The 27,253-nt window shown below is 42.8% G+C and overlaps 1 protein-coding gene across 1 annotated transcript in view; it reads left to right on the top strand.

Moving 5' to 3' along the window:
* The window catches only part of CALCR (calcitonin receptor), a 105,429-nt gene extending 87,470 nt beyond the window's left edge, over positions 1-17,959 (top strand). Inside the window, exons 11-13 of the mRNA XM_044425266.1 lie at positions 137-355; positions 6,171-6,212; positions 14,106-17,959. Of these exons, the coding sequence (XP_044281201.1) occupies positions 137-355; positions 6,171-6,212; positions 14,106-14,327 (483 nt within the window). The 3' untranslated portion in view covers positions 14,328-17,959. The remainder of the gene's footprint in view (positions 1-136; positions 356-6,170; positions 6,213-14,105) is intronic.
* The last annotated feature ends 9,294 nt before the right edge of the window (positions 17,960-27,253 follow it).

The following is a 27,253-nucleotide window of genomic DNA, read 5'->3' as shown; positions in this document are numbered from 1 at the left end:
AAACTTGAGTAAGAGAGAGAGGGGGAGGGAGAGAATGATTGACTGAATATTTTACTAGTTCAGATGGGTTCAGATGGGTTCTATTGCTTGTAGAGATAAAGAAGTGACAATAATAAAAAAGCACTTGTTTTTGCAGGTCAATTTTTTCTTTTTGCTCAACATTGTACGAGTTCTGGTAACAAAACTGAGAGACACGCATCGGGCTGAGTCCAACATGTACATGAAAGCAGTGAGAGCCACTTTAATCCTTGTGCCCTTACTAGGAATCCAGTTTGTCATTATTCCCTGGAGGCCTGAAAACAAACTGGCTGGAGAAATATATGATTATATCATGCATATCCTGATGCATTACCAGGTATGGGATTATCACGCTGATTATGCTTTTTGGTGATGCATTTACTGGGAGGTTTACTTGGCAGAGGAGTCTTTTCCCAAGAAACACAGCTGACTTCAGCTAATGGATTAGTGCCACTTAAGTCAATGGGAGGAAGGCAGCTTTGCACCAGCTTAATTGATTTGTGGAATGGTATTTCCTAGATAAATGATCCATGCTTAAAATATCTAAGGCGCCTTGCCTATACTTTGGCTGCAACCTTATGCACACTTATTTGGAAGTAAACTCCACTAAAATCGGACTTATTTTGAGTAAACATGGATAGGATCGTACACTCACCATTTAAACCTGCCCATAGTGATCATGCCTTCATAACATCATGTCTGGACTACTGTAATGTGCTTGCCCTGACACTGCCCTTGAATCTGGTTCGGAGTCTGCAGCTGGTGCAGAATGCCACCGGTTGGGTATTTATTTATTTATTGAAAACATTTCTATGCCGCCCCCATCACAACAAAGCCTCGGGGCAGCTCACAACAAAAACAAAAACATACAAAATTATACAAAAATGGCATGCAAAACCAGAAATGTTTTACAACTGTTCTTCATCATCTGCATGGCCAGCCTACGCTTCAAAGCCTTTTTCAGGATATTGATGTTGATTTATAAGGCCATAAAGAGCCTGGGGCTTAAGACTTCTGGGAGTGTCTCTCCTGGTATGCACCAGCCCCGGCCTTTGAGTTCTTTTCAGGGCAATGCCCTGGTTGTGGAGAGCTCATTATGGGATTGGCAGTGCCCCAGTCATTTTCAGCAGTCTCAGTCACTTAACAGTCACTTAGGATGCAGCTTTTCACACTTCCTTTTGAGTTCTTTTGATGACACTTTTGAGTCTTGTTTGCTGAACAGTTGAGTACATTTATCTTACTGCTAGCTTGGTTTTGATTAATTTTAGAGATTTATAAGATTGGTTTATTGGAGCTTGCATTTTATATTACTGTGTATTTACAAACTGTGCTTTTGAAGAACAATATATAAATCTAACTAATGAATACATGGTAGTAAACACACCATTTTGGACGTGAATAATCTCCCCAAAAGCCAAAAACAAAAGATCCATTTGCAGAAAACTAGCTAGAAAGAATACATTAGAACTGTTCTCACAGGCAAAAGGGCATCTCTGCCTGAACTTTCTTTCAGGATGGTTAACAGGTTGGCCACTTGAAAATGCCAGTCCTTGGGGGAGGGACAAGATGCTAACTTCATCTATTTGAAGCCCTGGCAAAGAGTATGTGGCTCAGCAGCAGTGGAGTTATGCAAACATGCCTATGGGAGAGATCATATGGACAATTACAAAGCATGCTTGAGATGTGAGGGGCACCAGGGAATAGCTTGGGAGACCAAGGTGCAGAACCTCTTTCAGCCCAAGGGCCAGATTCTGTTTCTTCTGAGGGGGCATTCCAGTGGTGGGTGGGGCTGAATGCCAAAAGGGCAAGGCCAAAAATACCAATATATTTTAGCCTATAGTTCTTTCTTGCAGTAACTAAGCTTTTAGGAAAGGTATATCATTGTTTCAGAATGGCAAAAATAAATAAATAAAATAACAAAATACCAAAAAATCCCAATTTTTCCATCCTATTTATGAAGTAATCTGCATTTGGGTATATATTTACTGAAAATGAAGTGAAACAAATTCTTTATCCTTCCTTGCACAGAATAGTGCACTCTACATGGTCAGCTACTACTGCAGAAACCCATACACAGGGTGGATAGTCATTTCTCTCACTCTTGGGCAGTAAGCAACTCATGCCCTTCCTACAGCTTTTAGATTTGGTTTCTTGGCACAAGTGTGATCAGCATGACCAAGTGCACTACAGGCTGATTGTTCATTTAGATTGCATTAAAAATGAGCAATGCACAATGATAGTTAAGAGTTAGGAGCTCACCTTATATCAGGCCAGACCTCTGGTTTATCTAGCCCAGTGCTGTACATTCCAGGGGTTCAGAACCCCTGACTTGGGGTGAGAACCAGCCCTCTCTGGGTGCCAATTCAGGCCTTTGCGATTCCCAAAAAACTGTATCTTTCCCCTATCCACACCCCTTTCATCCACCCACGGATTGTATGGTGCTCTGTTGGCTTTTATGCAGTTTTCCCTCCATTCTAGAATGTTGAAATGCCACTCCTAAGGTTCGGTTACCGACAGGAAGAGTTTGGAACAAAAATATGCAGTAGGGATGTTTGAAGAATCAGTTTTGTGGGTGGGAATCCATTGGATTCCCCAGACTCAGCTCCCCAGGCTCCAGTCCACTTTGTGGCATCCCAGAGTCGGAGCTCCTGGCAAGTGTGCCCAGTGTTTGTGGGATCCTTATCAGGAATCCAGCCCCATTCTCTGTGCAAGCAGAATCCCTCTTCCACACCACACAAACAGCCTTTGTCTGAGCTGCTGCACCTGAGACAGAAGAAGATTGTCCATGAGGGATCACCTGGCATGGAGTCCCACACAAGTGCTGTGCAAATAATGCCTCTTTTCTGTACCTCAGGCAGTGGCTCCTTTTTGTGCTGCTGCTCCTGACATGGAATGAGATGGCTAGTTACACAGCCTTCATTCCATGAGTGTCCATGGACTTCCCCTCAGGTCGGCTCGCTTGCCAAGACCAGGCCAAGCATGAGAGGATGTCTGCAAATGCCAGAGGAACAGATTCTGAAAGGGTTCGCCCTGGCCTTTTGACTATTTAGGCCTTGAGGCCTTTTTTTCCTCACCCACCACTGAAATGGAGCTCCCAAGAGCTTCTCCAGAAGGGAAGTTCTGTGCCACTGGCCAGTTCTGACTGACAGTGGTTCTGCAGGCTGCCAAGGGCAGATCACCTCCTACCTGATCCTTTATTGACAGGAGATGCTAGGGACTAATTCTGAGATTTTGTGTATACAAAGCTTGCCCTCTGCCTCTGAGCTTTGGTCTACCCCCGAATGAATACATGAATTAATAAATGCAATGATAATTATCATTTGTTATTAGCAATATAATACATAGCTAAACCTGTAGTAAGACTACTTTGCTTTTACTTAATATTTTTGATTGTTCAAATTGTATCATATACTTTGGTTTGTCATTATAATAATGAACATTATAATAGTAAGCGACCACAAACCTTATGAATGCATGGATGTTGGGGAGATACAAACTGACTCCAACCCACTAGGCAAATCACTGCATTACCACCAGAACTAATCTAATCACCCTGGAAGTGATTACCCGCATCATTCGCTAATGCAAATAGTGAGTAGATCCCATTCTTTGGAAAGAATGTCAGATGACAACTGTCCTGTGATTGACTAGCTCCCACTGAGGCCACCTGACATGTCCTTTCTTCCTTACCATCTTCCTTGACATGACCAGCTGCAAAATGCCCACATTTTCGTATACAGCAGCCTTCCCCAACCTGATGCCTTCCAGATGGATTGTACTACAGCTCCCACAGTCCTCAACCAATATGCTAGTCATGCTGGCTGAGAATTGTTGGAGTTGTACTCCAGCCTCTCTGAAGGGCACTAGGCTGGGAAAGTTTGACACACCATAATAATTATCTTATAAGGAAAGGCAGTCATATAAGGGTCATTCTGTCCTCAGTTGTTTACGGATCCCAGTTCCAGCCATTTAATTTCACCTTTTCAAAAGCAAACCATAAATATACACACTTTTCACAGTCCTCCTGGCTGCTTAACTGTGCAGACATTACTGCTTTTTATTACTGCATTTATTGCCGTTACTTTCTATCTTATTGAAATAACGCCTCTTTCAGGGTAAAGGCTTTTTAGGCATAGCTCTTTTTCCTCACCTCTGGCACTGTCCTGTACAGAATAGTTAACTACAATCTAATTTTAAGGCCATTTGGGCGAGCTTATTGTCATCAAGTATGGCTCTCTATTGTACTCCTGCAAAAGACAGTGTGGCTATAAAAAAGCAAATGAGAACAGAATTTAAAGGAACAGGACCAAGGTACAAGCCACTGCATGACCCGTGCCTTCATTAGTGGTATGCAGTAACGAACAAGGGGTGGGTGAGGAGTTCATTGTGTTTGCAGTTTTATGTAAGAATACCTAATTTACACCTTCCAAGAGCAGATGTAGAATGGAATGCATCTTACTAGCAAAATCTGTACATTCCCAAGACTTGCAATGATTTCCAGGGGAGGGGAGGGGATAGGTATGAAATTGAAGTGTGCTCTCAAAGAAAATGCACAATTTTGTCCATAAAATATCTCTGGACAAAATGTAAATTATGCTTACATTTTGAAAAATGCCCATGAAAATATGTACGGATTTACATGCGGGCTAAATAAAAGCTCATTTAGCATAAAAGCTCATTCATTTAGCTCAAAATCCAATTCAGAGCTGAGTTGAAATTGAACATATTTATTTATTACATTTCTAGACCACCCAATAGCCCAATTTCTGTCAGATTTGGTTTGGGGAAAAAGAGAACTTCAACAAGATAGAGTTTGACAGAGTCAACCATCCCGGGTGCAAATGTTTGGTATTAGAAAATTGTCTAGCACTGCAACCGTACACACATTTGCCAGAATATAAGCTCCATTGAACATAGTTAAGACTTACTTCCAAGGACACTGTAAGGGTCAAATGACACATTTCATTAAAGCTATAGTTTGGCATTCCTTGTTTTTGATCTTTTGGGGTTTTTTTCCTTTTAAAATAAGGGAACATGGATTAGGATTAAGGGAGCATGGATTAGGATCAAGATAATAACATTGATCCTCATATTCCTGGTGAAAACATTCCCTGTCCCAAGCTTCAGTTTGCTTCTGGATCAAAGCTGCCATTGCCACTGCTGAAGCTCAGGCCATGCCTTGTATGTGTCACAGGACATTTGGACATTTATGTTACAGGATGATTGTGCTGGATGAAATCCTGCAGCACTCTGCCGATTCCTTCCCATCCCACTGATTCTCTTCCATACCCTGTGGGTCCTACCAGTACCACTGTACAAGGAAGATCCATCACTTTTGCAAGGGAGACTTAGCTCTTCCCAGGGTAATCAAGCAGAAATGCTTTCTAGAAGGCAGATTAGCAAAGCTACTGTATAAAATACCTGCCAACTTGTCTCGTTCCTAAATGAGCATTCCTGCTTTTTTAAGGTTGTCCTGGAAACACGAAATCACTATCATGCGAGCAGTGGGGCTGCTTGTGCAACACAATCAGAGTCTTGGTGGGCACAAAAGTGCCTGTTGGATTTTGCCCCATCTCTGAAAATGGATAACAACTCTTTAGAGTAATGTGCCACTAATTCCCCTTGTAAACGTAAATGCCGCTGGTACCATTTCCACAAACATCCCTACAACTTCCTGTTGGTTTTAACCAAACTCCTGCAAGACTCAAGCAATTAGAAATGCTACTTCACACAGCACTCAATTAAGCTATAGATCGAATGCACTTTGCCAAGATACGGCGATGGCCACCAAGTTAGGCAGCTTTAAAATGGGATGAAATAAATTAATGGATGATCATGCCACACGTGGCTCTGTGCTACCTTTAGGGTTACAGTCAGCACACCTCTGAATAGCAGCTAAATAGCAGCAGGAAGCAGCTGTTGCCCTCTGTCCTGCTGAGGCAGGTGGCTGGCCACTGGGAAACAGGATGTGGGAAAAACAGGGCTTTGCTCTGATCCAACTGGGCTCTTCTTATGTGTTCAGCCATCAGAAGCATATTGCACCACCTGAAATGGATATGGTGTCTGTATCAGTCCCTTGCATCATAGATGAGAACAGCTGAGATAACAGAACATCACAGGAACAACCTGAATTATTGTCTTTTCTTTCCTAGGGCTTACTTGTGGCAACTATTTTCTGTTTCTTCAATGGAGAGGTAAGCATATGAACAATCGATCTTTGCTTTATGATAATTCAGACAGCCGCCGTTCACTCTTCTTGTATCGAGTGGAGATGGGTGACTCCCCAGCTCACATGAGATTGTGCTCCCCAGCCTGGAAAATAAGCCAGGCTGCCTCCTGCCCTGACCCCAACATCAGAAATGGCTCAGCTTGTGTTCCAAGCTGGTCTGGCTTCAGAAGTTCCTGCTGGGGGGATGATTTTTCCCAAAGGGTGTTGACACTACCAGCAAACTGAGGAGATAAAGGAAAGCTCTTTTGTCTTCTCATGGCTGAAGTGACACCATCTCCACTGCTACCCCAGCCAGGTAAGTGCTATTCAAATGGAGGAAGGACTGGGGAAGTTAAAAAGGAGGGAGGGAGGTGCAAGAGGCTAGATTGGGCGGGGGTGCAGTAACCAGAATTTCTTGCCTGCCTCAGATTTTAATGGAAGCTGGAAATTAATTTAGGAGCCCTGTAATACCTGCAGTTTTAGCTGATAATTGATAGCTCATCTTTTCAGTGAAAATTGCACACCCTGCAAGCCCTCCTGGAAGCACGTGAGCTTTACCAATGTCTCTAAACAACAAGAACAAAGGTCTGGATCCGTCCTGTGCACCAGAGTCCCAGCAACACAGAGAGAAGTGAATGAGCAACTTGAGGCAGAGATCTTACACCAGAAACCTCTTGGCAAAGGAAGTCATCTGCACAGCCATCCTCTTCCCTATAGGCAGTATTCACTCATTCATTCATTCTTATATTTCTGTCCTGCTTCTGAACCATACAGTTCCCTAACAAACTGTAATTATCTCAAAATTCATTTCATAAAACTTAAACTGTCATCATAAAAAGCAACCATGTGGCCTGGGATTCAAAGAGGTAGTTCAGGTATGCATAAAATAGTGATAGTGCCCAGTGAGACTGATGCTTTTTTCAATGTTGAGCAAATGAAGTCACCAAAGTTTTTGAAGTTTCACTTGACTTATGACAGGATGAGGGGTGCAATTTGAAAAACGCAAGTTGCAAATCCCTTTGCACATGTGGAAGTAGTTGCATTATTGTTTTGGTCCTAGCTATCAAATACAATATTGTTATCAGGCTGGGGGTTAGACTAAATGATCACTTGGTGTCCATTCCAAACCTGTGATTCTGTGGTCATGCAAGGAGGACTGCTAAAGTGGGGCAAAGTGGTTGGACAAGTCTGGCTAGGAGGATCCCCGTTGTTAGGGAGACTGGGCTGGCAGCTCTCAGACATAGGCTAGAACCATGACTAGGAAATTCTATTAGAAGGTGATGTTTCTTCCCCACCACCCTGCCAGCTAAAGAACAAAGTAATCCAAGTGCCTGTATGAAAAGAACAGACTGCAATTTTGTGGTGTTTGACACCTGATGTCGTGTCTTATCCCTCCCACTTACAGACACACACACCTCCCAGCAGTTGAGATTGCTGTGAAATAGTGTTCTGCTGAGACAAAAAAACTGGATTCAAAGAAGTGTGTTGGTGCTCAATCCCTGGCTTCGCCTGGTACACAGGTTTTTGGGCAGATTGATTGTTCTTTGTCACAACCTCCATGGCAACCATCTTGTGGTGGTGCCCAGAACACTTCCCCACATTACCGTATGTACCCACAGCTCAAAGAATTGCTCATCCTGGCCCAAGAAGTCATGGTATGTGGACAACTGGGATACTTAAACTGCCCCCCTGCCTATTTTCTGCTTGTAAATTTGTTAAATAAATGCAAATATTACAAAATACTAATAAGGTTTAATGATCTCCTTCCAAATGAAACCAGCTCAGGATAATCACTGCACCCATGGAAATTTGAACAACTTAGAAGTTTTCTGGGGGGGGGGGGTCAAAATATCCTAAAATCCTAAAATCTATAAATATGTTGTATATTTATTTCAACCATGATTGACAAATTTTGCCAGTATGTTTATATGAAACCAGCATATGTTGATTCCTAGTGCTAAATATTCTTAGAAGCAGTCAGTCATGATATAAATACAGTATATTATTTCATTCAGACATTCAGTAACTAGCACTGACACTTTTCCAAATTCATCAATTTTCAATAGTCCCATGGGTGAATGTTTTCTCACACTTTCATCTTGTCAGATCAATATTTTGTATTCCTTCTATTGTCTGCATTCTTCTTCTTCAGTAATGATAAAAAGTCTCAGGAGAACATTTCAAGCTTCCCCTTGCATTTACTAGAAGCCACTCTTGAGAGGCAATTTTAAGAAAAAGAAAAGAAACCCCTTCATGATCCTACAAGACTTTATGACTACAGTAACCTGCTGAAATGAAACCAGAGCCAATTTCTCACACTCCCATCCATGTGCTCCCTCCACATGTGGAACAAGAGGTACTGGCCCCAGATTAACATCTGCATATGGGGTGGAATGTAAAATGGGGCCTACTGTATATGTACAAATTTGGTTAGACCTGGATTAGCCTTCCATTGATTAAGTGCTCCATTTATGGAAGGTGCCTCTGCCCAGTTGCCAGGGATTCCTCCTGCCGTTTCCCACACACCACAGTTCATTCTATTCCTCAGGGTCCCTGACCCTCTGTGTGGCATTTGGAGGGGATGCTATAGTGAGAGAGGGACTGATGCCCTTCAATTGGCAATTCAGTGGAATTTTATAGCAATTAACATCTGAGTAAATGTTTTAGGGGATAAATCCATTTCCCCCACCCTATTGTGTGTCTGACTACAACTCCCATCATCCCCAGACAGCACAGCCAATGAGAACTATAGTCCCGCACATCTGGAAGGGAAAGCTGGTTTAACGTTTTACCAATGTTGGGCATGGGTCTCAGCATGTTCAAATGTTATATTAGCTTCTTAAATTTTAACTTTGCATATTATACTACTGGTAGTTATTCCTATCACACTTTTTTGCTGTGCAAAGTGCTCTGCTGTGTCTTTCATCTTGTTCATCCTTGTCTTATAAGGTAGTTCAGATAAAGTCAGCATGACTGCAGTCACCCAGTGAGATTTCCAACTTTTTAAAAAGTGCACAAGTTAAAAGAATACTTTGGTGAGGACACCTGGAAGGAGGTGGGGATGAACAGGAAAGGACTTCAGCTTGGCAGAGAGCACACACTTTGCATGCAGAAGCTCCTCTCCTCAGTGCCTGTCAAAGTTCAGGGTGAAGGGGTGAAAAAGTTTCAGACAACTGCTATCAGACAGAGTAGGCAGTAGACAGCCCTTGTCTACTAGAATAAGTCAGTTTCTTGCATTCTTAAACTTTGGAAGTAAAGATAGACTTGATCCTTGTTGTGGAAAAATAAATTGGTTCCTTTGGACTACTGCTTCTCCCTGGGGCAGATTTCGTCTTGGTTGTGGGTTTTGAAGAGATTACCAGAAAAAACCCAGCTAGAGTTCTGAATTAGGGGGAAATAGAACAATATGATTCAAGTGACCTTAATTCTGTTCAGACATAATTTCTCTTCCAATAATGTTTTTGTTAAAAACAAACAAAACCAGTAGTAATAAGAAAGTTTAATGTATCTCTCCACTGTTCTCTCATCGAAAAAGAAACTGACTATGTAAAAGAATTTCTAACTCTGAGGAAAGCCAGAGTACATAGCAGTATAAAATTCATCTTACAGATGACAGTGGAGCCCTTTTCCCCTTTCGATTTCATAGAAACATAGAGCCAGAGAGGATCTTGCAGGCCAATTAGTCCATCCTCCTGCTTGAAGCAGGAAACGCGAAGTGACAGTATCCCCAGGAGATCATTGTCCAGCCTCTACTGAACACCTCCAAGGAGGGAGAGCCACCACCTCTGCGAGCAATTGAGCTCCTTGTCAAACTTCTCTTACATGATATTTCTTGTAATCTGCAAGCAAAATCTACCTTCCTGTAATTTAAGCCATTGGAGCCAGTCCTGCTCTTTGGGGCAGCAGAGAACAAGTCTTGGTCCTCTTCTTTGTTGCAGTCTTCAGATCTTTGAAGACTATTACCACACCCATCTGCCTATCCCAGTCTTCTCTTCTGCAAGCTAAACATAGCATGTACCTCCAATTTTTAACATGGACATGTTTCCCATTTGTCCCATTATCTGCAATGCTTTCCTCTGAACTTGTTCCAGTTTGTATATTCCAAATGAGGTCTGACTAGTACATAATCAAATGGATCTGCTTCTTTTTGTGAAGGGGAGACCTATGCTTCCATTAACACAGCCTCAAATCACAGTAGAGCACAGTGCTATGGTTGGCACTTCCAACAGAACTGGGGCTCTTAGCTCAGAGCCTTCCACCTGTCCTATATGCTGCCAACAAGAGCTACACAGGCTGAGAGGAAGATGGGGCAATTTGGCCTCCTTTCCTCTGTCTACAATAAAAAGGCACTCAGATGGGCCACTTAGGCCACCCAGCTGGTAGTATAGGAATTGGAAAGAGCATGTGATGCTGTGTAACCCGGCCTGTCCTTTCTCCTTTCTGCTCCCTCCCACCCAGCAGCATGCACCTTTTTCTCCCTTTCCAACATCTCTTATGGAGCACAGTTGTGACTGCATACTTTCCACAGTGAGTGAGAGGAAGAATGGGAAAATCTACCCTCTACACCTATAATTCTGTATACAGAGGAGACCTGTCTAGACACTGTCTTGAGACTACAAGTTCACTCTTCCTTCCTTCCTTTCTAGCCCCATAACACCACTGACTTATGTTTAGTTGGTGATTGACTAGAATTCCATAATCCTTTCCACATGTATGACTGCCAAGCCAGATGTCCTCCTATTCTGTTCTCATCGATTTGATATTTTTTGTCTGGCTTAAATGCGCAGCATGAAGGATTTGTCCCTGTTAAGCACAAAATGATATATCTGTACTAATATGACACATTTATTATTTGATGCATTTTTCTTCAAGTGTTTATTTTATCAGCTAAAATGATATTTATATGCTGCCATGCTCTAGTATGCAAACAGTACATAGTGTCAAGCTACTAATAGTTTTATAAGTATAGATATGGAACTTAACTCTGCAATGTTTCATAATAATCTCAGCTTTTCTTTACTGAAACTTCCATAAGTTGAGATGTTGGTATTTTACATCCTGAGGCCAAGGCCAGGATCCAGGAACCACAGAATTCGTACCGCAGCTGTACTAAGAATTTGCTTTGTGGCATTTACAAATCCTGTCTACATTGGGCTTCAGTGCTAGAGGGACTGCTAATTTTAGCCTGGGAAGACCCTGACTCTACTTTTCCCTAAGTAATTAGATATCTCATCTTTTTTCCACGGAGCTAAGCTTGGGGTTGTCATAAAACTTATTGAGTTTGGGTACCTTTTTATATATAAAAAAGAGCAGAGCACAATCCTATAACTAGTAAATGCTGGCTGGCTGGCCATAGGAAAAGGTAGAGTCCCAGCTGTGACCTCAAAAAAGCCCTCTAAGATCACATCCGAGACTGGTGGTCCTCTCTCTAACCTGGCAGCTGTGGAAGTGATGTCTGCAACTCAGAAGATCGAAGACCATCTTCAGGACAGGCCATGGGGGCATGACCTTGGAAGGGGAGGAATGAGGGACCACCTTTCTGCAATGAATCCAGACAGCACCTCAGCTTTCAGATGGTCAAAATTGGCCATCCAAACATTTTTGAAGGTGAGGGGAACGCAGAGGCAATCCTGTGCTTTTCCCACCTTGCACTGATTGCCTTCCAGGTTTGAAGAACTACAGCTAAGGACGGTACCCTCAACCTGTAAGAAAAGTATCAGCATTCCCTGCTTCCAGTATTCCATAGGGATCAGCACTCCCCACCGTCCATAGCCACATAAGAACAGAATCAGACCCCTCATGGATCAGAATGAAACTGGGCCCATGGCAGGGATAGGGGTCTGTCGTGTTTTTTAAAATAATTAAAAACAGTATATCATCACAGAAATAAACCAAAAGCATGAAAATAAGAATATCAGTCATCATAAAATCATTTAAGCCCACAAAGATGTGTAATTGTGAGAGACAGCTAAAGGTGCGATCCTATGCTATCTGGGGCAGAAGGACTTTTTTCTTCCTGAAATTGCATAGGATTATAACTTACAGGAGCCCACTGCCACCTCTCTGCATTTGGCTCCTTTAATGTTATGGCCATGCTTGAGCTCTAGTATTAAATGTTGACCTTTTTCTGTCCTGGGCTGCAGCGCTTTAAGGTAGGATCATTTTCTGGGTATAACAAGCCGGTATCCACATTTGGCTGCAGCCATTATTTCAAGTCTCTGCTGCTGACTCTGCACTGAGTGAGTGTCTCTTGAAACAAATTGTTCATTTAGGATTTTGCTGGGTCTTGGTTTAGTACACGCAGAGAAGACCAAAATAAATGGCTTCTTGAATGACTCTCAGTGCCTGATCACATTGTAAAAACAATTATTCGGCAGGACCAGCTTTCTGTTTGAAGAGGCTGCCAGCAAAGTGGCCTTGGTGGGCTCCCTCCTCTGAGAATGGCCACCCCCAGGATTCATAGGAGGGGTTCTCTTATGCCAGGGTAGCATGGGGGGGGTGTCCTTTATTATTGGTATTTATACATGGCCAACTACAATTTTTCCCTGAGTGGTTTACAAGTGCAACATTAAAACTATACAGATCAGCAAGCCTTTATTAAGATGTTATGTGCTGTCCGGTTGTCACTGACTTTTGGTGAGCCTGTGAATGAAAGCCTTCCAAAATGTCCTATCCACTACAGCCCTGCTCAGCTCTTCAAGTCTACGGCTTCCCTAATGCAGCCACTCCTGTATTTGCTCTTCCTTTTTTCCTTCTGCCTTCAACTTTCCCTAGCATGATGGTCTTCTCCAGGAAGTATTGCCTTCTCAGGATGTGCCCAAAGTACAATACTCTCCTTTGTCATTTTTACTTCTAAGGAAAGTTCTGGCTTGAATTGATCTGGGACCCACCTGTTTGTCTTTCTGTCAGTCCAGGGTATTTCCAAAGCTCCCCTCAAGCACCGTGTTTCAAATGCATCAATTCCTTTTCCTGTCAGCTTTCCTCACTGCCCAGTTTCCACACCCAAATATAGTAATTGAGGAGAGTGTAGATGATCTTGGTCTTGCTCTCCAGTGCAAACCTGGGAGAGGCAAATCCCTGGTGGCCTCCATTCCCCCCCCCCCCCCCCACAATCAATGGACCAATGCAGCTTCTAGGTAAGAAGAATAGTGGCTGCCACAAAAACCTGTCAGCTGCTACACTTTAATCCTTAGGAGAACAAAGGCAGGAAAACATCATAGTGGATCCCAAAAGCCTGGAGTCTGGAGGCCCAAAGATGCCTAAGAATGTTACTTGTTAGTATCTGTTGTGATATTCAGCACTCAGATCCCCATTTACACATTTATTGAATCTTAAAGTGTGTGTTTACAGAATGCCACAGGACAGAGGCAACAGACAGGATCTAAAAAGTCCCTCACATAAATGGAAGACACATCTGCGTACATGTGGAAGGAGAGTTGTCTCTGGCTTCTGCTCATTCCATCTTCTGGCTACAGCTCCCAACAACTCATCCCAAACTGTTCTGGAGGTTTCCCTGACTGCCCAGGAATGCTTTCTCAAGGGCTGAAAACAAGAAAAAGTCTTGTGGCACTTGAACAATTCTTTGTTGTTTTTACTTCAACAGACTAACCTGCAAAGGAGGGCATGCTGAAGGAAGCAAGAACATGGTTTTTCATGAGTGGGACTTCATTCATACCTCTTTGGGTCTCACCCAGTGTATTAAGCCTGTCAAGATTGCAGCATCACCTTTTGCAGTAATAATCCCAGGGAAACTGGGTACAATTATGGATGAGTTTTTGGAGAGAAGAGTAGATTTTATTAAGTACTGCTTGAAATTAGGTCAAAGGAGCCCCAAACTTTTCATTACATTGGTCTAAAATGGAACATTTTCTACCTGCAGGTCCAAGGAGCTTTGAAGAGGCAGTGGATGCAGTATAAAACTCAGTGGGGTCAAAGGCGACGAGAACATTGCTCTACACGATCTACCTCCTACACAGCAACATCTATCACAGAGGTCCCCATTTATCTATATCATCACGATTCCAACAGTGAACAAATTAATGGAAAATACATAGAGGACTCTGAACTTGTTGCACTGAAATCCGGAGAGACATCTGCTTAGCTTACAAATAAGGGATTTTTCTTTCTGTTCATAAAATGAGAAGGAGAAGAACTCGAGGCCACTGCAAGAGTATGCTTGGTCAGGTGACAGGATGCACCATATGCAAAGTACTCAACTTTCTGATTGCAACAGCTCAGAAAGGGTCTCACAGAAACAGAGATCTGGTGGCTGGATCCAACTGCAAATACTGCTCTTAAGTGTAAAAGGGACCAAGGCTGGAATTACTCCATGGAAAATTGGATTTCAACCAGTTCCACATCTTGATCATAGGAAATGAGGATGCAATAGTAATTAACATTTCCATTAGGTGTCCCACTGGGCAATGCCATGGTCTCTGCAGATGGACTTTTTATGGTCCAAACTGAGCTGAATGCAAGTAGGAGATGGTCAACTGCTAATACTTTCCTTTTCTACTAGACTTTGAAACCATAAATATGAGTCATTTGTCAGTGTCTTGGAAAGCATTTTCCCCTTTGACTTAAAGTAAGCGCAAGGCTTTCTTAAAGTTTTCTGCACTTAGAGCAAAACAATATAAAGATCATTCCATTGTATTTAAATCCTCACAATCTCAAGAGGGTATCATTCAGTATTATTCAGACATCAAGCACAGGACAGAAACAGAGGCCAATTATTTATTGTGTCAAAAGCATTCAAAAAGAATAGATTAAGCATTACCTAAGACATGCAGTGTTCTGTTGGAAAGTCAAATGAGAGGACCCAAGAGACTTTCTTCAGTATTCCATATGCTGGTTGCTTAATATTAATCGTTTTTAAGGAAATTGTCAGCCATATTTTTCAGCCCAGCAATGAGATATAGGGAACATTTTTTTTCTCTACAATAAACTGTGAAATGTACTTGGAAAATCATCTCTCTCTCTCTCTGTTTCTCTCTTTATAATTCTTGAAGATAAGGAATCCAAATACCTTGTACTGTTGGGGCCCATAACAGATGTTATTGACATTCATTGGCCAGTTCAGTGCAGTATCCAAATTCAAGAGCACTCTAGAGGGGGCAACATGTCATCATTTATGGTGTGGTTTGTCCCTTAGCAGCATTTTTCTTCCTTGGGACCATGATCACATAGGCAGGAATAATGTAATCTGCTTGGCTTGTGTGGTTTAATATAGATACTACTTAAATTGTGTATAAACATGGTTCCAATGCTACTGTCTGGAATGAATTGTGATAAATCAAATACTGTGAGTAGGAAAAGCAACAACAAAGAAGTTTCACACAGAATTTTGTAGGTTAGAAGATGTTAATTATGGTAATGATATACTGATAGTGTCTTTTTTGATATAACACACAAGAAAGTCAGTGAACTTTGCAGTTCTTATTGCATATACCAAGGCCAAAAACAGAATGGCACCAGTGTTCATGCATTATTATAATGCAAGTTTTTTAATCCCAGGTATATTCCACCTTTGAAAATTTGTTGGAACTGGTTTCTCTGAAGATTGAGACAGTGATGAGAGGAACTGGCATGTCTCCCAAGTAGATGCACTCCAGTATTTACACAAGAATAATAATGGGCATGGTTGAAAAATGCTGACTGTTTGTTTATAGATCTGTATTTATCTTAAAATTACTACAGAATACATAGCACTTTTTTAAAAAAAGTCCTTCAGCTGGGGAATTTTAAAGTTAATTTTGATTAGGAGAGGGCATGAAACAATCACAGGTGTATTCAGTGAATATTTATACTAAAGTATGGAAGGATGGACAGACAAAGGTTTAGTAAGTCATAAATGGTTATATAAGTAGTGAAGGTTGGAAGTAGGTCTTCAACTTGTCACATATGGAAATGTTCCATGAACCAAATCTATGACCTATCTATACAATTCAGCTTCCCATTGTAAGTAATAGATGGATCTTTGTACTTGGGCAGAGATGTAAGTGTGTAAGCACCAGATCACAAAGTTTGTCCTACTCGCAATAAGTTGGTACCAAGAGTCATCATGTGCAGAACCAACTGTGAACTGACCTGAACTAAAGGGCTCAAAAAGGTATCTGAATATCATCAATGAGGTCACTATCCTTACAGACACTGACAGCTGTGACATTAGTTAGGCTATAATTTTTCTTTCTCTAATCAAGTAAGAAAAGATGAAAAGGAAGGTTATAGAGAGGTTTTGAGATGAAAGAAATCAAACAGGGCACAATGCAAACAATTTAGCTCAATGGAAGATATATAAGCATATGCTTAAGTCTCTCACTGCTGTCAATGAGATTTTCAAAAATGATTAGCTTTGCCTAAATTGTGGCCATGGACTATATTGCATCTGATGTCCTAATGTCTGTTCTGTAACTAATCGATTATACATGCAAATTACATACTAACCTATCTATTTTTAATTAATTCTTGCCTTTGCACTAGGGTTGTAAGATTGGGTTTCTTATGCCCCAAACACATAATATTTACAAAAAAAAGTGTCACAAACTTTGGATTTTAATTTGGTGACCTACTTGATTAAGAAGATGTAGCCCTTCTAGTCCATGGAGGGTGTCATCCAAAGTTCACCGTGTTTAGTGCACAGCCACAAGCTTAACTGCACCTCGTTCAGGGCAGGATGGACAGTGGTGGGTTAATTTTTGGCTTTCTAGACAAAGTGCTGCAGAGAGGGAGGAAAGGAGGCTGAGGCACTGTTTTGATCTAGTATAACCCCTGCCCACCCTTTGGCACCCCCTTAGCTGTCTCTACAGCTGATTTCTGACCTGAGAGACAGGTGAAACAGGTCTTCCTGGGGTCCCTGTATCCAGACTCTCAGCCTGTCAGACGATGTTAGAAGGCCACAGGACTGTGCCCTAAACAGATGACTGCATAGTACATCGCAGAAATGAGCCTCTGCTTGTTAGTATTCCGTGAACAACACTGAGAGGTGTTTTTTTTTTTAAACGAGTCATCAGTACTAGGAATTTTATATTACTGGCCATTTTTATGCTTATTGAGCTTTATCACAGCAGCTGTATATACTTTCTAAGTACAAAAAATGGGCTATTGAAACAGAAATGTACATAAGGCACAAAGAACTGATAATAGGATTGTTTGTTTCATCTGTAAAAAATTGTTCACACAGTATATTATATTAATGGAAATGTATAATATTGCCATTTTTCTGGGGTGGGGAGGGGAATAATGGTCAGCTTTGTGATCCATCAAGTCATTTTACTCATTGAAGTTGGCTGCTATTGCCAAAGATGCATATGAAGATTTGTCAAAAACCTTTGTGTAAGAAAAGTAACTTCTGAAGACATCCATGGTCAATTCTGTTGCACGTTGATCTGTTTGTGTCATTTAAATCCGCAAATGCTGAGCACATCCTTGTACTGGCATCCCTTAACATGGTACCCTGCAGAAACTGTCATGAGGTTGTTGGAACTTACAGTCTAACACAACTGAAGGACACCCAACTGGGGAAGGATTTGTACTAAGATCAAATACCTCATGCTACATTATTATTTTCCTGATTGTCATAGTAAAACTGTGCAAAAAAAGCTGCACTTAAAATCAAATTGTCTTCTGTTCCAAAGAAGCCTACATCTGAGGCCATCAAGCAAGCACTGGTGGCACACTAAATCCTAGTTTTTCATGAAGAGATTCAGGTAAGATCTGAACACTTGTTGCATAATTAGAATAAGTATTTCAATACCATTAGCTGTGCATCCTTGGCTTGGATCCTCTACTTGTCTGCTCAACACAAATCTATACATGTTCTGCATACTGAGAAGCAAGCTCCATTGGGTTTGATTAGGATTGATTCTGGCTGCTATCTTAAGGAAGTTCACAGAAGAAAGGTTTTCCATCATACCTGCTCCCTCCCCTGCAGCTACCTGCACCACCACCCCCAACAAGCCAATATAGAGCAGCTGGAAGCCACCAGTGGAACACAAGTAGTTGCATAATACCGTCTATTGGGCCAACATTTCCCAATAACTGAGATAGGAATACTTTAATAAGGGTCTGCTTCAGACCTCTTCTCTAAAAGGGCTCTGTAGAAATCAAACTCTTATCCCACGTACCAGTAAAAAGATTGAACAAACTACCTTGGTCCCAGTTCTGTGTTGTTGCATTATCGTAAAGCTGCCTTTGTTGAAATTCTTTAATTGAAAAATGTACCATTCTGTTTATGTTGACCACTAGGCATATTGACCATTATGCTCAATTAAGGTTGAGTCCATTTATAATTCTTGCACTTATAATTAAAAGGAATGATGAACAGCTGGGGGGAGCTACACACTAGGAGTCATTAATCTTAATTAAGAGGATTTTTTCCAGCATTTGAAAACTGCATTGTTACAGTTCTGGGTCACATATATGCAACTTATTTTGGTGGACAGGATTGATCAGTGCTTTGTGTCTTGATGATGAAGCATTCTGTGTGTGTTAATCCTGGAAAATTAAATCTTTTTCTTAGTATCTTTAATACTAAGATATAATAACATCTCATATTTGTATGATCATCAAAGTTACCACCCTGAAGGAAAATACTGGCAGAAAAGCTCACAGAGAGAGTGTAATCTAACACATCAGAGAAATCTCCCCAGAACCCAGTGCCCTGTGTGAACTAGAAAACAAAACCAAATGAAGGTTAACTAAGTGTTCATACTTTAGTGCCTTTGGAAAATCACCAACTAAAACACCAGTTTCATAGCATTCCTCAAAGTTCTGCAGCTATGTTCAAAGAGTCATGCCTCAGCTTGTTATACCCAAACAGAGACTTGTAAAAATTAAACCTAGATGGTTCCTAGCTAAACTAGGGTTAGCTAGGAACCATCTAGCTAACCAGTTTCCTATCTTGTCCAAAGAAAGAAACCATGGCTATCAGTTTTGAAACAAACCAAGATCTTAAACTACAGTTCAAAGTCAGCATTGGATATTGCATTTTGGAGAATCTAAGGTGGCAGCTCACCCACCATCGAGCAGAGTGTCAGCACAAGTCACCAAGGTGTACTGAATTATCACTGGAATTTCAGTTGGATCCAGTGGTTCAGAGCACCTTTGATCAACTGAGGCTGATTTACCAGCTATGATCCTATTTGGTCAAGCAGAACCTTTTAACAATTATCCACACTCTGGTAACCTCTTGTCTGGGTTATTGCAATTCTCTCTACGTTGGGCTACCTTTGAAGATGATCCAGAAATTTCATTTGGTTCAGAATAGGGCAGTGAGGCTACTGACAAGGTCTAGCCAATATGATCATATAACACCAGTTCTCTACCATCTCCACTGGCAACCAATTGACATCCAGGCTGAATTCAAAGTGTCCACACTAATATTTAAAGTCCTGAATGGCTTGGGGTCAGGTTATCTAAAGGAGCACTTCTTCCTATGTGTGCCTCCTGAGTCCTTAGATCATCACTGGATGGCCTTCTCAGGGAGCCCCTCCAAAGGAAATAAAAAAGGTGCCTACAAGGAGAAAAGCCTTCTTGGTAGTGGCACCCCGACTCTGGAATTAGTTCCCCAAAGAGATTTGCCTGGTGCATTCTCTCTGTTCTTTTTGGCACAAGGCAAAGGCATTTTTATTTACCTGATAGTTTAACTGTTAAGATAATTGTAATGTCTTATAGTATGCTATTTATTACATGTTGGTGCTATCATGCCTTTTACTGCTTATTGCTAATATTCAAGGCTTGTGAAGTTTTACTGCAGTGATTTTCCTGTGGCTTGATTGTTGTGATTTTATTATTGTGATATTTGATAATTTAATGTTATTTATTTTGTTATGTATATTATCATATCCTGTATATCAGAGAGCCATTTTGGCTAAAGGGGTGGGATGTAAATCTAATAAACAAACTCACACATCCAGGAAGAGGAGGCAGCAAGCAGGAGTGCCAGGCAATGCCCCCAGCAAAGCAGTACCTGGGGTGAGGTGCGTAGGGGTGGCAATTGACCAGCGGCAATTGGCCCAGGACCAGTGGCAGGTACCCAGGCATGGCAGCCTCTGATGGTAGGACGTGGCTACCAGGTGCAGTGGTGGCAGCAGGCAGGACTAGCCCGCAGCACTGCTCCAGTGTTTTCTGAATGCTTGTGCGAAGCAAGCACTGGTCCCCCAGTTCATGCTAACTCCCCAAAACCCTTCTAAGCCCTTTTTAAAAAGGGTTATAGCCATTGCACTACCTCAGCCAAGCTGTTGAGTTTGAAGTAATTGCTGTAAAGATAATAACCATCTTTCTCTGAAGGTTGATGTCAGAAGAAAACTCCTAGGTCTATCAGCAGCATGTGCAAAAACGAAACCTGGAAAACCATAGAACAGGGAAACCCCCAGTGCAGACGTGTAAACTGTTCCTTCCTCTGTTTTTAAGGGTCATACACCAGGGTCACGCAGGCATGGAGAGTAGAAGATGGAGCAGTGTAAGCTGCCTTGGGTTCCTGACAAGAGGGAAAAGGTTGGATATAAATGCAATGGAGATGAATTATGAAGATGATGAAGGTTGTGGGCTCACCCACACTAGAGACATTCAAAAAGAAACTGGACAGCCATCTGAGTGGGATGGTGTAAATGGGTATCCTGCAATAGCAGGGGGTTGGACCCGATGGCCTTCATGGCGTCTTCCAACTCTATGATTCTATGTTTCTATGGTGCTGGTGGTGGTTCTTGGTCCCCTTCACTATCATTCCATAACCTGATCCCCTCCAAATGTATGGACTACAGTCCCCAGAATCCCCTAACCAGCATAGCTGACTGAGGGAATTCTGGGAGTTGTAATCCAACATATCTGGAGGGCAACAGACTAAGGAAGGCTATTATAAATTCAACCACCATATTGGCTTCCACAATTATATGGCTGGTCTACATGCATAAATAACATACAAAACATGGCTGTGAGGGAATGTAGAACCCCTCATCAAGTGACCTTCACACCATCAAAAATAATGGAACACAGGCACTTCCTATACCATTCCAATAACCCCACTCTACTTCCACAGCACTAATCCAGGAAACTGGGACAACATTGCATGGAAGTGCAAGAGCAGGTTGTTCTCATATGAAAAAAAAGGCCTGGGGGTGGCCATTAGGGATGAGATGCAACTGCATCGCCAGGCACACAGAATGGATGCCACTCACAAAATAAGGCCTCCCTGGCTCCTTTCTTTAACCTCTCCCGTATACCCTTCAAATTTACTCTGGAGTGTTAGGAGACCTTTCAGAGGAGACTTGAAACACAGACTCCAACTCAATGACACCTGCATAGCTGCATGAATGAGAGATTTTGGCAGGTGTATCTTTCCAAACCATTGCAACAGTGACAAGACCAAGAGCCAAAATTATACATAACTATGAAAAGTACAGAAACCCTCATGTTAATAAGCTGGTCATCAGCCTTTCTCCATAGCAGAAATAAGCAGCCTTTAACTCTAAGGATAAATCAGCAAAGGAAAGAGAGGAAGTAATTGTATTTTTGAGGCTATGTATAGTTTTTCCTAAATGAGTACCTATTAGGTGCCATGATATCCTCGTGCATTTGCAGCAGTCATTCATACATCAAGCGTCTACTGAAATTTGAACTTCCCAAAAAAACCTATATAGTCACTAATTAAGTGTCTCTGAACTCCAAATTCGTTGCGCACAATGCAACTAGATTGCAAAAGCAAAGGATGTTATAACTCCTTATATATCAGCACTGGGAGTGCGGGGAATAAACTTCCAAGGCTGGTGAAAAGCTGACTTACAATCAGTCAAAACGAATCATAAAAACATGAATTATAGGACATGAACTCTTGTTGTTTATATTTAACAAGGTTGCAGTTTTTTTCCCTTTTTAATTAACTGCTCTGCTTTTATCCCATCAAAATGTTGATGGCTTTTTACAAAGGAAATCTTAATTTTTGACAGTAAAATTTGCTGTTCTGTTGCATTAGGCACCTCAGTGAAATTGAACTGCTTCTTTTCTTAAACAATTTACTTTATCTGAAAATGCTCATTTGCAAATAAAGTCAAGCCAAAAATTTTAAAAAGGTGTATCAATCTGCCTGGAATTCAGAGCAAAGGGCACAATAAAACCTCAGTTTTTCCATAGATGCCACTTCTGGGATACTGGAGGAAAACTGCAGAACTTTCCACATTAGAAAGACTATTCAAAATAGAAGATGAACCCTGCAGATAAAATCCATACCCTATATACTGCTAACATCAGTAGCTCTGCCATCAGTAGCAGGCAAGGTTGGGCATCTACTGAATCCACAGATGAGTTTAACCTCATCTTCCCTATTGCAACTTGTTTATTCAGCTGCCTCCCACTTAGGCCCAGATAAAGCAGGTGGAAAGGCAGAACAGTAGTGCCACTGCCCAGTGGCTCTCTGTAGGTCAAGCAGGCAGGTATCTGGAGTCACCACTGACCCTGGTAGCCAGCCAGGTGCTTCTGGGACTTCCAGATCACAAAGGCAGCTGCTCTGCTCTATGACTTATTCCATGGCAACTGTGATTCAGAAGTCCTCTGCCTCTGGCATCTCTAGTAGCCACTAATGAACCTATCACTCACAAAAGTACTGGATACTCTCCCTCTAAAGCCATCTCACAATTTGATCTTCCTTTAAAGCTACCTTTGAAGCTAGCCCTTGCCACGCTTACCTTATTTTTTATTTATTTTATTTATTAAAACATTTTTATGCCGCCCCATTCACCGAAGCTTATGTAAGCAAACTCTGCATTGTGTGAAGAGTAGCTTTATTTTGCCTCTCTTGATCTCACTGCCAAGCAGTTTGAATGATCTTGTTCTAGTATTAGGAGGAGGGGGTGATGGAAATTCATCTATATTCCCTTTCTGTAAATTAGACATTATTTTATAAATTGATATTTTATAAAACTTATCTTTCTTGGTAATCCAAAGTCAAAAAAGTCCGGGATACTTAGCCTTTTATTGTAGGGAATTGTACTGTTTGATCAATTATGTTTGCCCTTTTCACCTCCACAATGCCCTTTCTAACATGGGAATAACCAGCAATGTGGCTACAGTATAGATTTGAACAGAGTGATATGAAATGACCTTATATAAATCCATTTTTCAATCCTCCTCCTAATCATCCCCATCATGGGATTTCACTATTCATAGACAGATATGGAGTCAGGCCATGGATCCATCTAGCTCAGTATTGTTCTCACTGACTGGCAGCAGCTGTTCTAAACAGCTTTTCCTGCCAGAGCTGGAGGGGCTGGGAATTCTCCCTGGGACTTTATGCATGCAAAACTGGTGCCCCACCGCTGAGCTGACTATCTTCCCAATTTTACCATTAATATGGGAAAGCCAAGGGTGGGAAGCAAGGCATTCTGACCTATCCAGCTATTTCAAAGGTTGGACAGGCCCAACATACTTAGTTGTTGTTGTTATTCATTAGATTTATATCCTGCCCTTTTCTTAAAGTTGTTTATATCATTCTCTTCCTACTGCCCTCACACTTATTCCCACCACAAAAACCCTGTGGGGTAGGTTGGGCTGAGAGTTTGTGACTGGCCCCAAGTCACGCACTAGGCTCCATGGCTAGAACCAAACTAACTTGAATCCCAGACTTACATCCTTAGCCACTACACCACACTGTCTTGTCACGGTAAACAGCAAAAATGTTTTGGAAATTACTTTGCAGGTTAATATTTAGAGAATGAGGTCGTATTTTGGGCTACCCAGAAAATCAGCTGAGCAGTTATTATTCAGACAGTGGTCCGGTTTAGGAATACAAGCAGATGCGGCAGCTTTCCCACTAGGGGCTATCTCTCATGGAGCCCACAATACTGTGCCATCTGGGGTGGGCAGAGTCCATTTGCATGCCAAGGTCTACCAACCAGAGGCAGGCACAAAGGAGTGGCTTGAAAGGGAAGGCAGAGAAGAGTCAATTGCCTACTATAAACTGATTTATACATGGAGGGATTCTAACTCCTCACTCTAAAACTGGCTAACAGACCTGTCCTGATGAAAAGCAATCAATTGGCATTGTCATTTTGCAGATAAGGAACACTGAGTACTAGAGGTAAGCAATATTCACCAAGGCAGCCATGGCAAGGTATTGTTGAGTCAGCCATCCGAAGTAGGGGACTCAGAAATCAACTTCCACCAGTTCAGTTGCTCAGGCTTAAATCTGTATCCATTGTACCATGCTTGTGGTGTCAGTAGCCTCGTCATCAGCCTGGACACAGTTTCTCCACAATTGCACCAAAATGTGAAATGGTGTGGCAGAGAACCCTTTTGGACAGTCTTTCTATCATGTTTTCCTTTCTAGTAATTCCATGTTAATCCCCTTCTCCCTATTCTACCAATGCATAAGCTGGCTGACTCATTACTCTGCAGTAAGCAACATATATTTTTGAACTGCCCCACAAAATTGTCAGGAAGTATAAAGATTCAGTAAACACATGTGCAGAGCAGACAGAAATTTTTACTCAAGTTTTGTGATGGAAATCTGAGTCCATCTTGTTTAAATCACATCCATCCCTGTATAGTCAAAAGCTGTTAAATAAAATGAGAAGTAGAGGCAGCATAGAGTCTCTTCTTTGTGGAAGAAGAATTCTGTACAGTCATCAGGAAGAACGAAGCAAGTGGCAATATTGCAGAGCTGTGTGCTGCAGCAAATGTTTGCTCTCCAGATACAAATCTCTTAGGATTACAATTGCAGTAAGAGGCAGATCGTTACTCATTTCGTGTGCCATTTTGATGGAACTGGGCATTTTTAACTCATTTATCTGCTTTCAGGGAGTAGATGAATGGATACTTGGAGGGTTTCTTGGATGGTTGTAAGAAAACCTTTTCTATTGTAAGACAATCCTTTCCAGCTTGTCTAGTCAGGGTACTAACAAGCAAATGTCTATAACTGTCATTAGTTCTTCCTTCCTTATACAAATTTCTTTGCACAAACTATGAACATCAGGAAGTAGAAACCATTTTAAATATGCATTCAATCTTACTTTCTGCTGTCTGACTCAGCTGTTTTTAGGGAAAACCATCCCTCCATGTTTTCTCTGCCCAGTTAGTTCCCTGGACCTTTCATCCCCATCAATAGATCACACTGTGCATTAATCAGCACGGGGTAATTCCTAGTCCAGGTTTCCATCCTTCAAGCCAGGCCTGTTGAACCTCTTTCAACCCAAGAGACTCAATTTCAATTTTAGCAAAACTCCTGGGGTTCACACCCACATGGCAGGCAAAGCCAAAGAAAAAAGGGCAGAGCAAACATTCCAGGAACCCCCAAACATCCAGGGAAGGGCGTGTGGCCATCCAGGGAACCTCAGCGGGGCAAACTGGCCCCGCAAGCCTCAGGCTCCACACTCCCATTTTAAGGCAAATGGAGCCCTGCCTTCACTCCAAAGCACATGCAGGATCCTGTCAAGGGCCATAGGCTATTCCTCAGCCATCCCAGGCTGGGTGCCAAATTGTCTTAGATTCAGTCAGAGTGGTCTGCTTGCTGAGGCAGGGTTTTGTGAGAAGAGCCTTCATGGGGGAGGCAGTGTCTTGGGACCCCCATGCAATAAGAGCAGGGCCATCGCAACAGATCTTGACGGTGCCTGACCCTTTGGATTCCACTCCCAGCCTGGTGCTGGAGGCCGAAGCCCCCAGCCGAATCTTGCTGCAGCACTGAAACCTCTTGTGCACCCTCCTCGCGCCCCTCTGAACACACCAACCATCCAACTCCCCAGGCACTTCTGCAGCGTGTGGGACACGTGTGGGTGCCCAGCAGTGGTGTGGGCTTCTGCCGTGAGCTTCCCGCACACAAGGCTGCAAGATTTCTCTGGAGCTCCTTGTGATACCTCATGAGGGTTCATCGCGCCAGTGCATCTTTCCAAGGGACTTGCAGCAGGCAAAGCCCCTGCTCTAGACTGAAGGCCTTTTTTCTGGATTGCAGCCTCAGCAATTCAGGGGAAGAGGCTGTGTGGGAACGTTAATTTTTCATGTTGGGGAGCAGATAACCCTTTGTGCCACTCTAAACCAGGCATTTCTTCCATACTTTGGGCACAGGCCAATGCATGTTTAGAAAAACCCAAGTCCTACAACTCCCAGCATCCCCTAGCTAACAGGGCCAGCTGGGGCATGCTGGGAGCAATGGGCTTGTCTGTGTCTAAACGTGGCCAGGATTGTGCCCTCGCTACCTTAAAGCCTGCCCCACCCCTAGAAAGTGTGGCTGTGTGCAGTTTGGCGCAGAGCTCTCCCGCAGAGGAAAGAAACCCAGCGGCTTTGCCATAATAAAGAGACGAGACACCAGTGCTTCGGTTTAAAATGGGCAGCTACTTTATTTCACATGGGCATAAATTTAGAGGATCTGGCTCTACTTCTCTCAGCCCAGCCCTTCCTGGGCGGGCCCCGTGAGGCAGTGGAGCGATGCTCCGTCCACCTCAGCCTGTCCCTGTCCTTGCTGAGCAATCGTGGCTCAGAGCGGGTGGCCAGCTTTCCCTCTCCACAAGCCTCCTTGTGGCCACGCAGTGGGGAGGAGTAAGGCTGCCCGCATCAGCGCCACCCAGGCCCCACAGCTTGGAGTGGGGGAATTGTGCCGGCCTCAGGAGGGGCTGTGGGGTCTGGGGGCAAACCTCAGGGAGCACCCCCTTCTTCTGGTAGTGCCGCCGCAGGGCGTGTCCCCAACCTCTTTCCGCCCCTCCCGTCTTGCCCCCTCTGTCCCTATTTATGCGCCTATTTATCTGTGGGACAACATTTATTATTGGCCACCTGCCCAGGAAATGCTGCGCAATGGCAGGTCAGTGTGGAGTAGGCGAAAAAACCCCGTGGGCCCCCGGCCAATCTGGGCCCACAAAGGGGAAAAAAATTCCTACTCGGCCCCAACAACGGGCGACCAGCCAGGCTCACACTACGCTCTGCAGGCAGCGGGCAGGTGCCAGGCCGAAGGACAGGCGGGGATGGGGAGCACCTGGCTGGGTCCCGCATCTCCTGGCCGGCTGCACGGGGCCTCTGCGACCAGCCTGCCTCTCAACCCTCCTCTGTCCAGTG

This window comes from Varanus komodoensis, unplaced genomic scaffold (assembly GCF_004798865.1).
Source record: "Varanus komodoensis strain SLA01 unplaced genomic scaffold, ASM479886v1 scaffold15, whole genome shotgun sequence".
NCBI classification, from domain to species: domain Eukaryota; kingdom Metazoa; phylum Chordata; class Lepidosauria; order Squamata; family Varanidae; genus Varanus; species Varanus komodoensis.
This window is presented reverse-complemented; position numbering and strand designations above follow the sequence as displayed.